This window comes from Mus musculus, chromosome 2 (assembly GCF_000001635.26).
Source record: "Mus musculus strain C57BL/6J chromosome 2, GRCm38.p6 C57BL/6J".
NCBI lineage: Eukaryota > Metazoa > Chordata > Mammalia > Rodentia > Muridae > Mus > Mus musculus.
In genome coordinates, this window is record NC_000068.7 from 155166356 (window position 1) to 155178670 (window position 12315).

Below are 12315 nucleotides of genomic sequence, written 5' to 3' on the forward strand. Positions count from 1 at the left end.
TGCTTCCAGCAGGATCAGTGTTGCAGGAGTCACAGAAAGGTCTTTGATCCATTTTTACAAATTACTTATTTCTATCTTATGTGTATTGGTGTTTTGCCTTTAAGAGTATCTGTGTGAAAATGTCTTCATTCTTGGAGCTGGAGTTACAGACTGTAGTGAGCTGCCTTGTGGTGCTGGGATTTGAACCTAGGTCCTCTGGAAGAGAAACCAGTGTTCTTAGCCTCTGAGCTGTTTTTCCAGTCCCCTTTGATCCATTTTTTACCATAGGTACTTAGAGCTTTAAGATTCCCTCTTAGAACTGCTTTTAATGTGTCCAGAGGTTTTGTTGTGTTTTCATTTTCATGTAATTCAAGGAAAGTTTTATTTCTTTCTAGATTTCCTAAACTTTTTTGACTCATTCATCATTCAGTAATGTGCTTAATCTCCATGAGTTTATATGATTACCAGAGATTCACTTGGTGTTTATTTTAAGCTTTATCACATTGTGGTCATATAGGATACACAGAGTCGTTCAGCTTTTCTGACTTTGTTGAGATTTGTTTTCTGTTTCAGAGGAGCTACCATGGGCTCCTGAGTAGATTGTATGGTCTTAGATTGTGTGGTCTTTGGTAGTGGGTGGAATATTCTGTTAGACATGGTCTCCTAGCTGAGTCTTGTGCCACATATGATCGTTGCTAAGGATGGCCTTGAACAGGACACCTCCTGCTTCCCACTTCCTAAGTGCTGGGATTGCAGACATAGCCCCCCGCCCCCCAAACCCGGCTTAGCAATTTTAGAATTATTTTGGTCTCTTCAGAAAGAATTCCTATGTCCATTAGCATTACAAACCATTTATTTACTCTGGGTAAACAAATTGAGGAATTCACTTACCCACTTTTGTGGGTTTGGATCTCTCACATACAGTTTCTAAGGTTTATTTATGTTATAGCATGTATAAATAGTACTTCATTTCTTTTTTATTGCCAAACAATAATTCCATTGCATTAATGTACAGTATTTTATTTATGCATTTCTTTTAGTTATGTTTGGATTGTTTCTCTTTTTATATTTTTATATTTACTTAGTGTGTGTGTGTGTTCATTTTGTGCACAAGCAAGTGTGCATGTGCACGTGTTTGGAAGCCAGTGGGGCAATAGTTCTCTCCCTCCACCATGTGGTTCTGTGGATCAAACTAAAGTCCTCAGGCTTGGCAGCAACACCAGTGTTCTCTAGCCATCTTGCTAGACTTGTGCTTTTTATCTAATATGAATAATGATATGAACGTCTGTACAGTTTTTGTGAGGATAAATGCCTTCTCTTCACTTGGTGTGTATGTAGGAGTTGAGTTGCTTGGTCATAAAGTATCCATGTTTTTAACACTTTTTGTTTTTTTGAGACTGGGTTTCTTTGTGCAGCCCTGGCTGTCCTGGAACTACCTCTCTAGACCTGGTTGGCCTCAAACTGCCTGTCTCTGCCTCCCAGGTACTGGGATTAAAGGCATTTGCCATCATCTCTTGAAAATTCTACTCTCTTAGTAAGGGTTTCTACTGCTGTGAAGAGATACCATGACTGTGGCAACTCTTATAAGGGAAAGCATTTAATTAGGGTTGGCCTACAGGTTCAGAAGTTCAGTCCATTATTGTCATGGCAAGGATCATGATGGCATGCAGGCAGACATGGTGCTGGAGAAGTAGCTGAGAGTTGTGTATCTGGATTGATGGGCAGCAGGAAGAAAGAGTTACCCTGGGCCTGATTTTGGGCTTCAGAAACCTCAAAGCCCACCCCCAGTAACACCCTTCCTCTAAGAAAGCCAAACCTACCCCCTCAAGGCCACACCTCTTAATAGTGTCATATCCTGTGATGCCTGTGGGGCCATTTAAAGAGTGTGGGACATCATAGGAACAGTTGCTCTGTAGCTGACTTGAATGCCATCACAAAGACATGAGCATAGAAACTCAAAATTACTTGGTGTGTGGGAAGTCAGAGATTTCATCCCATCCCTGACGTCTGCTTGCTGCACGTCTATGTTAGACTGCATGAGCCGCTGCCTGAGGAGCTGTGCTTAACTCTTTTGGCTGGGCAAGGGTGTGTGCCATGGTCCTGGCACTGACTGTGCAGGGATGGGGCTGTCTCTTGGTTTCTTGGTACTTATTTGAGTGTCTGATGTGTAGAAGTCCTATATGTATAATATAGGAAAAATATAAGAAATATAAATCTCATAAATAAACAAAATTAATATATTTTAGGGAACAGCTCCTTCTAAATAGAAATAACTTTTAATGAAAAGTCATTGACTAAGGAGTAAACTATTATTTCAAGTATTAAAGTGTTTTCTCTTTTCTTTTATAGTCATCTCAGCCAAACTTAAAGAAAATAAAAAGAATTGGTTTGGACCAAGTCCTTATGTAGAAGTCACAGTAGATGGACAGTCAAAGAAGACAGAAAAATGCAATAATACAAACAGTCCCAAGTGGAAGCAGCCCCTCACAGTGTAAGTTCCAGTGTGGTTGTGTGGTGCTGAGCAGAGAGCGCTCTAATGTGCTTGCTGCTTTCCTCCTTTTACCTTCCCCTCTTGCTCCTAATGCTGTCTGTTGCTCTTTAGTTTCCTGCCTGCCTTTCTGGTCTGTCTTCATCTTCTCAGTTTAGTTGGTGATGGTTTCAGTGTTGCCACTGAAGAAACTGGAAAGAGCTATTTATAATAGCTCAACTTTTCAGTTTTAGTTTTTAACTTTTAAAAAAATTCCATACATGACTGTTATATTTATATCAGTATAATAGCCTTTAAAAATATTTTCTTTTGTTTTATGTGTATGGGTGTTTTGCCTGTATGTATACTATACCAGATGTGTATAGTACCCTTGAAGGTCAAAAGAAGGTTTCAGATCCCTCGGGATTGCAGTTACAGATGTTTGTTAGCTACCATGTTTATGCTAACGACAGAAACCAGTTCCTCTGAAAAAAGAAGCAAGTGCTCTTAATCCCAGAAGCCCCTTTCTAAACTGGGGCTGAATCAGGTTAAGAGTAATTCAGTTTTTAAAACTTTTTTTGTTTTGTTTTGTTCTTTTTTGAGACCAGGTCTCACTGTACAGTCCAGGCCTTGCATGGAACTTGCTGTGTAGCTCAGACTGGCCTGAAGTCTCTGTCCCTATTGCCTCAAGCTGGCTGGGTGCAGACACTGTAGCTGTGTGCTTCCAGGCCCACACTTAATTATAATTATTTTTTTCCTTTTTGAGACAAGGTTTTTCTATGTAGTCCTAGCTGTCCTGGAACTCACCCTATATACTAGGCTGGCCTCGAACTCATAGATCCATCACTCTCTATTAGCCAAGTGCTGGGATTAAAGGTGGGTTCTAGCACTGCCAGGCATCTTCTTTTCCCTCTTAAATAGGGTTTTGTGTGTATCTGTATCTCTGTCTGTCTGTCTGTCTGTCTGTCTGTCTGTCTGTCTCTGCATGCTGTGTATGATGGTGCATGCATACAGTCCTAGCCCTCCTCAGGCTGAGATAGGAGAATCACAGGTATTAGGCATACCTAGTCTACATTGCAAAACCCTGTTTAAAGAAGTAGCTTTGTATTTTAAAAATTACAGTGCACCAGCAAACCAACATTCAATTTTGTTATGTTTTTAAAATGTTACATGATAGAAAGTTGTACCAAATAGTTGTACTATATGTTTTATTCTAGAACATTGTTTTTATTATGTTTATTTTAAAATTATTTTATATTCATTTTTCTATTTATATGTGTGTGCAAAAAAAGAAAAAGCCAGAAGTCCAGATCTCCTGGAGCTGGACTCAAAGTCTGGTCCTTTGGAATCATGTTTATTCCTCTTAGTCACTGAACTCACGCTCCAACCCCAATTTTAATTTGTTTAAAATAATTTATTATTATTTTGTGTGAATTTATGAGGAGGTGCATGCTGTGGTGTCCATGGGGCTAGGGCACAATTTTGTGGAGTCAGTTTTCTCCTGCATTTATGTAGGTTCCCAGGACCGAAGCCAGGTCACTAAACTTTTACTACAAGGGCGTTAGATGCTTTCCCATCTTGCCAGCCCCTGTATCTCTGCTTTTATATTTAATATTCATATCATGGTTAACACTTGTGGCTGAGTATATACACATCTAATATCCTTTTTGTAGCTATTTTCTAGTATTTGCTAATAGTAAGATACTAGACTTGTGTAATTTATATACAAGTGCATGTATGCTGATAATTTTTATCTACAGAAATAAATTCATAAAAATTAATGTTCAGTTTCAGCACTAACTGATGAAATGTCATATGTTTGTGGTATAACCTGAGACATTGATCACTCATTGTAATTTAAAAAATGAAGATGAAAAGCACAATTTGCCAATGAGTAGATTTTAAAATTATATAGCAAGTATGATTTGGGAAACACAGACCTTAAGAAATGTAGATTATAATATAAATAATTGTTACTCTAAAAGCTACAAATTATTTTTATTACCTGGTATTTGCAACTCTTGATTTTTTTTTCATGTAAAGAAATAAACTAATGACTAGGAAAAAAGATGTTCTTTTAAATGTCAAGATGAGAAACTGTAAACTTTTCAAACAACAAACTTATTTGATTGTATTTATTCCCAGTAAATGTCAAAACAAATTGATAAACTTATGTGAGTGTCTGAGATTCTAGGAGTATTTTGATGTGTCTAATGATAATTTTAAGAGAAAAATGAATGAAATTTAAAAATTACATGCTGTCCGAGTAAGGTTTCATTGCTGTGAACAGACACCATGACTAAGGCAACTCTTTAAGGGCCATTGTTTAATTGGGACTGTCTTGTAGGTTCAAAGGTTCACTCCATTATCATCAAGGTAGGAGCATGGCAGCATCTAGGCAGGTATGGCACTGGTGGAGGAACTAAGAGTTCTACAACTTGTTCTGAAGGCAAACAGAAGAAGACTGGCTTCCAGGCAGCTCGAAGGGTCTTAAAGCCCACCCCAAAGTGACACACTTCCTCCAACAAGGCTACACCTATTCCAATAAGGCCACATCTCCTAATAGTGGTACTTCCTAGGCCAAGCATATTCAAACCACCACACATGCATATGATCCTAGAGTATAGGAGCAGAATATGAAAACTGCATCAGATTTCAGGCCAGCCAGGGTTATGTGAGTAAGACCCTGTCTCAAAAGACAGAAGAGATAAAAAGTAAAATTGAATAAAAATTTACTGAAGATCATCTTGAGATTTTGTTTACAGATTTATCCTAATCTCTTAATTTCTATTGCCTTGGAAACACCATTGTAGAGCACATTGTTTATTGTGTGCTTTTGCCATGCATGAGGTGTGTGCTTCTGTTTTGAGACTGGGTCTTGTCCAGGCTTCCACATCTACATGTGCCTGCTACCCCAGTGGCTTTGCCTCCCATGAATGATGGCCTGCAGGACTTCAGGTGTGCAATCGTAGACTTTAATCAACCTGAGCTAGCTTCCTAGGTGTGTGACCCTGGCAGTTTGCTCACCCTCTCGGAGGGGCATTATTTTAGTATTAATTCCCACCTATGAGCTTACTGTGGGGATGATACCTCAAGTTCAGTGAAATTTATCACATAAGTAAGGATTTTATTGTAAATTCATTATTTCAAGAAATACATTTTAAAATTGACACATAAAATTATGTATCTTTTTGGGCATATTGTGTTGTTTCAGTAAATTCACTTCTCTAATAATTTGTTGCTTTCTAAGCAGTTTTATTTTGTTTCCAATATTCGTGTATCTATGATGTTCCTACAGTCTAGTTGCATTCAAATACAATTTTCATGAGATTTGAGAGCATAGACCACCAGGTTGAATAGTAAACTTTAGGACGCGCAGGGAGGGACTGGCCATGTAGCTCTGCAGTTGAAGGTGCCAGCCTCTAATACTGATGACCAGAGTTAGATCTCTGAGACCCATGTGGTGGAAGGAGAGCCAGCTCCTGCAAGCTGTCCTCTGACCTCCACATCCAACCAAATAAATAAGTGTAATTTTTTTGAATTCAAGAAAAAGAGATACAATGAGAAGATTTTATATATCACAGCTTTATTGTAACTTATTAAGGTTCTCATTGTGAAGTTTAATGAAAATAACATTTTCCTTTTTTACTTTCAGTATTGTTACCCCTACGAGTAAATTATGTTTTCGTGTGTGGAGTCACCAGACCCTGAAGTCTGATGTTTTATTGGGAACTGCTGGATTAGATATTTATGAAACATTAAAGTCAAACAATATGAAACGTACGTATGTAAGAATAGCATAAAATGTACTTTGTTTTTTGGAAGAAATTCTTATGTTAAACATGTGGAACAACTCATATCATTATTTGTCTTATATTTAAATTGTTATTGAACTGTGGTGGTGATAGTTGTCATAGCCCTGGGAAGCAGAGGCAGATAGATCTCTGAGTTCCAGGTCAGCCAGGCCTACACTATGAGATCACAAATAGATTAAAGCAAAACAAAGCAAGTACAACAATTATTTATGTGGTTATAAATAATGACAGAAAAATCTTAAAACTGCTTAAAGCATTCTGATTAAGTTTGATTTGGTCATTCACTTTAGATATACTATTTTAGTAAATATTTATTTTCTTAGTAAATAAATATTTGCAAATTAATACATAAGTTATAGAAAACTTAAAGGTTTAAAACAGATGAAGGAAAAATATTTCAGAGAGGAAATGTGTTGTTAGGAATAAAGGCATAGGGTGCTGGAGAGATGGCTCAGCAGTTAAGAGCACTGACTGCTCTTCTGAAGGTCCTGAGTTCAAATTCCAGCAACCACATGGTGGCTCACAACCATCCGTAATGAGATCTGACGCCCTCTTCTGGAGTGTCTGAAGACAGCTACAGTGTACTTACATAAAATAATAAATAAATCTTTAAAAAAAAAAAAGAAAGAAAGGCATATGTAGATTTCTCAGTATTTATTTCTAATGCTGAAGTTGGGCTGGAGAGGTGGCTCAGCGGTTAAGAGCACTGACTGCTCTCCCAGAGGTCCTGAGTTCAATTCCCAACAACCACATGGTGGCTCACAACCATCTGTAATGATATCTGATGTATCTGATGCCCTCTTCTGGTGTGTCTGAAGAGAGCGATGTTGTACTCATATACATTAAATAAATAAATAAATAAATAAATAAATAAATAAATAAATCTTTAAAGTTTCCTTATTTTAGGTATTTATAGTTTTATTTTTAATTATAAAATCATAACTCAGCAAATCATATTTTGAATATGAATTATTTTTCTACCCTTTGACATAATTTTAAGGACTTTTTTTTCTTATTTAAGTCTTATGATATATAATCCATTATTAAATTATATTTTTGTTCATTATATCCCAAGTTTATGTTGCTAAGTGATCCTTGTTTCCATGCTAGTTGGATTTATACTGTGGAATGCTGGAATGAATAAAATAAATGATTCATATATGTAATATATATATATTAAATATTATATATATTGGTGAAGTCATTCTCTTTAATAAGCAGTGTTCTGGTCTCAAAGGTCCTTAATCCTTTGTCTAGTAAAATACTTTACACATAGGAAAGAGTGATCTTTCTTACATAATTTTTTTTCTTTTTTAGTTGAAGAAGTAGTTATGACTTTGCAGCTTGTAGGTGACAAAGAGCCAACAGAGACGATGGGAGATTTGTCAGTTTGTCTTGATGGGCTGCAAGTAGAAGCTGAGGTTGTTACTAACGGTGAAACGTCATGCTCCGAGAGTAAGTGGTTACTTTTCCTCCTTCGGAAGACAAATATACGTATAGAGTGTAGACTAAGCTTCTCTCTCTGTGTGCCTCTCTCTCTGTGTGTCTCTCTGTCTTTCTGTCTCCCTCACCCCTCGCTCTGTGTGTGAATTGTGAGTGGTGGGGGTAATACACTCACCTGTGCATGCCTCAGTGGATCCCAAAGATTGACATCAGGATATATCTTCAATCACTTAAAAAAAAAAGATTATTATATTTTTAATGTATGTGTGTGTGTGTCTGTGAGTGTAAGTCATATGTATGTGGGTTCCCCTGGATAATTTCATGGGGTTACAGGTGATTGTAAACTGCCTAATAGGGACTTGGGAATTTAACTCTGACCCTCACAAGAGCAATATATGTTCTAAACCACCCAGTCCTCTCTCCAGCCCCTTTTGCTGTGTTTTTTGAGACAGGATGTCATGCTCTAGTTTGTCTAGACTGTCCTGTCCAGCCAAAGAGCCCCGGGATCTACCTGTCTTCACTCTTCTGCTCCATGCTGGGATTACAGGCATGTGCTGCCTCACCAGGTTTCTACATGGATGTTAGGGAGATGAATTCAGGTCTTCATGCTTGTGCAACTAGCACTTTACCCACTGAACCATCTCTCCAGTACTAGGCTGGAGTGATAGGCTGGTTTTGGACTCCCGTCTTCTTGCCTCAGCCTTCCAAGTGCTGGAATTATAGCCCAGCATTACCAGTTCAGTTATTACTTTGTGATTCTTCTGACAAAAATGGCTAGTGTGGTATTTGAAATTATTGTTAATTGCTATTCTTTTTTCAGAAAAAAAAATGTTTATTTTCTTTTTAAAAAGGCATTGGTCTGGGGCTGGAGAGATGGCTCAGTGGTTAAGAGCACTGACTGCTCTTCCAGAGGTCCTGAGTTCAAATCCCAGCAACAGCTACAAGTGTGCATAGATATAATAAATAAATCTTTAAAAAAAAAAAAGATTTAAAAAGGCATTGGTCTAGGAATAGTAAGTACCATAGCTCAGTGGTAGGGTACTTACTCAGTACATGTGAGGCCCTAAGGTGAATCCCCAGTATCCTAATAAAGTAAACAAATAGTAAAAAAGATGCTGCTCACATTAAATAACATTTGTTGCAGTGTTTCTAAGGATTTAAAAAGTTCTGCAGGTTAAAAAGCTGGTTGAGTAAAAGTTGAATCAGTTGATCTGTGACTACTGCACAATTGATACGGTGGATCCTGAATGCTATTGGTGCAGCTAGTCCGATGTCCTTGTAGCTTCACCCCACACTGCTAATGTGGATGTAAGTGCCATCTGTAGCAGTGTCTGGTTGAGTTTAAATGACTCTAGGGTCTTGGTAGTACAAGACAGTCAGTATAAGCTGAAATCCATTGGCCATTTCTACTCATTCTGTGAGCCATATTTACAGGGATATCTTTTGTGTTGATACAGTAAAAAGCCTGATTCATTATCTGTGTACTGGTACATTTTATAGTTTGTAGGATATACTGGTTTCTGTTAAAGAGGAATTAACCACAATAAAGAAGTTTCTAGTGATATCTGATAGTGTTTTTAGTAAAATCTTTCCAGGATATTCATAACCGATATTTTTTTCATTTAGTAATATGGTAAACTTATTTAACCATGTTACATATTTCAACCATCTTCCTGCTTCCTCTTCCCTCTCTTTTTTTTTTCTTTTTCTTTTCTTTGCTTTTTTGGGTCTTATTATGTAGCTCCAACTGTCTGTAGACCAGGCTGGCCTCAAACTCAGAGATCCCCCTGCCTCTGCCTCCCAAGTGCTAGGATTAAAGGCGTGCACCACCTTGCCTGTCTCTTAATTTTGTTTTTAACACAGATTTCCAAAGGCCCTATGGCATAGAACATAGAGTAATAGTCTTGGTGTTTCGTCTGAGAAAACAAGTTTACTTAGAGTGTAGTTATAGAGCCATGATTATCAGGTTCTGGTGCTCACTGCTGGAGAGTTTCCTCTCTAGCCCACACATTTGTTTTATAGCAGGAATTTGTGTGAGCGCGCATCCCGTGTGGGCGTTTGGACAGTTTGTGTGTCCTGGGCTCTGAGCTCAGCTCATTGGTCTTGGTGGCAAGTACCTTAACCAACTGAACCTTCTTGTGTCCCTCACCCCTCTTCTTTTTTTTTCAAAGGAAATTACAAAGTAGAAAGAAAATTTAGAAATGGCTATACTGCCTCAGACTTGAACTTCAACTGCATATTGTTCACAGGAAATCTGTAGTAGTTACATCTATACACACACACACACCAAAAGATAAAGTATAAATAAATTATGTTCTTAAAACTACCCTAACCCTGGGTGCTTGCAGCTTCCTGTCTGTAGGCTAGTTTTCTCAGTAGCTGGCACTTAATGCAAAAGTCATGCTAAAATCTAAACTGCTCACATATTTAGAGATTTACTGTTTATTTTCTATAGAAATTGACATTTATATATTAACATTTTTCAGCTCAAATGAGAAAATAATTTAACCTGATTTTTTTGGAAATAGGTTTAAATTATAAGAATTTAATTGGGGGCTGGCAAGATGGCTCAGCGGTTAAGAGCACCAACTGTTCTTCCGAAGGTCCTTAGTTCAAATCCCAGCAACCACATGGTGGCTCACAACCATCCGTAATGAGATCTGATGCCTTCTTCTGGTGTGTCTGAAGACAGCTACAATGTACTTACATATAATAAATAAATAAATCTTTAAAAAAAAAAAAAGAATTTAATTGGAAGAAGTTTTAATGGTTTAGAATTGAATTAGCCAGATATAAGAGCTGTCATTTGTTGATTGCTTACTATAAGACAGTATGTTTATAGAGATCTTTATTCTTTTTTTAAAAAACATTTTAATAATAATGTTTAAGGGGCTGGCGAGATGGCTCAGTGGTTAAGAGCACCGATTGCTCTTCCGAAGGTCCCGAGTTCAAATCCCAGCAACCACATGGTGGCTCACAACCATCCATAATGAAATCTGACGTCCTCTTCTGGAGTGTCTGAAGACAGCTACAGTGTACTTACATGTAATAAATAAATAAATCTTTAAAAAAAAAATAATAATAATGTTTAAAATAAAAAAAAAAGAAAACCCCAAAACTCTTCATAGAGTTAAACTGGGCAAGCATTAATCATTGACCATATACCTGATATTTTTATTTTGGGGAGGGGCAACACTGAAACAGTCCCAAACTATAATTCAGGCTGACTTTGAAATCAAGGTAATCCTCTTGCCTCAGCCTCTTGAACGTTGAGATGTGTGAGCCACTATGCCTGGCTTAGGTTTATTATTGCTGTTATTTTAGGGCCTCACTGTATGGCTGGCTTTGAACTTGCTCTGTACCCTGTATTGGTCTTAAATTTGAAGCCATCCTCTTTGTAAAAGAGGGTTTTTACTACATTTACTTACTTGTGTGTGTGGATGCCTTCATATGCCATATAATGTGGAGGTCCAAGGATAACTTGCCAGAGCTGTTCTTTCTCTCTTCTTTTCTCTCTCTTCCTTCCTTTTTTTCTTTGAGACAAGTTTTACTATGTAGCCCTGGCTATCCTGGAATTCACTATGTAGACCATGCTGGCCTTGAACTCAGTGATTCTTCTGCCTGTGCTTGTGCCTCCTGAGTGCTTGGATTAAAGATGTGCACCACTACACCCTCCTCCTGTAGTCTTTTTGAAATTGACTTATATTTGAACATTTTTATGTACTCAAAATATTAGTTGGCCTGCCCTCCTCCAAAGGCCAACATAATTTCTTAATTTATTTTCCTTTGCCGTTGTTACTTATATTATTTTATATGTATTAATGTTTTGCCTGCATGAATGTATGTGCAGTGCCTGGTTCCTACTGAGATCAGAAGATCTACTTCTGGAACCCCTTGATGCGCTACCATCTTGGTGCTGGGAATTGGTCCTAGGTCCTCTCTAAGAATAATATGTGTTCTAAATTGCCTTGTGTTTATGTTTTTATTTGATATGATGAGTGATATTTTAAAAATTAAAACAGACTGTGATCATGTTTTCTTTAGGTGGGACTTTTGTTATATTCTTAATTTTTATTTTCCAGTTTACAAGCACTTTGATTTGTATTATTTTATTTAGGTAAAAGGGTACATGCATCCCTGGAATTCCCCTGACAGTAAAAGCTGGGTCTACAAGCTTACTAGCTGTCTCCATTCCCGGATGGGAAGACCCCTGCATGCAGGAAATTCTGTTGAGTAAACATCTTGCTTTTGCATCCTATTTGAGTCTGGGGTATCGTTCTTCAGTGATTCTTAGACTCCAACATGTTCAACTGGAGTACTATGCAGTTTTCAGTTTTCTGTCTTTTTCAGTGTCCACAGACTGATTTTAACACCTTACACAGTCCTGACAGAGTCCTAGGAATCCTTCCTGTGAATAGAACTAGAAGAATGCATAAACATACGGCATCCATTTCGGCCTCTTTGAAACTTACTTGTTTTTTCAGACAGAGTCTTGTTCCTCTCAGAGAATTCTTAGTGTCTTTGCATTTTCTCTGATTTTTTTCCCCAAGCTCTTTTATATAAAGGGTTATTAATAGCTCTGTTATTTTGGAGTTGTTTTTGTATTGTCTG

The 12315-nt window shown here is 37.6% G+C and overlaps 1 protein-coding gene across 5 annotated transcripts in view; it reads left to right on the top strand.

Annotated features, from left to right (window-relative positions):
- Itch (itchy, E3 ubiquitin protein ligase) overlaps positions 1-12315 on the top strand; it is a 93375-nt gene that overhangs the window by 32875 nt on the left and 48185 nt on the right. For all 5 annotated transcript variants that reach the window (XR_003950826.1, XR_001781068.2, XR_001781069.2 and 2 more), the window contains 3 exons: positions 2329-2470; positions 6102-6226; positions 7579-7716. Coding sequence is in view for 2 of the 5 variants with exons in the window: in NM_001243712.1 (NP_001230641.1) it covers positions 2329-2470; positions 6102-6226; positions 7579-7716 (405 nt within the window). In the remaining 3 variants the exon portion in view is untranslated. The remainder of the gene's footprint in view (positions 1-2328; positions 2471-6101; positions 6227-7578; positions 7717-12315) is intronic.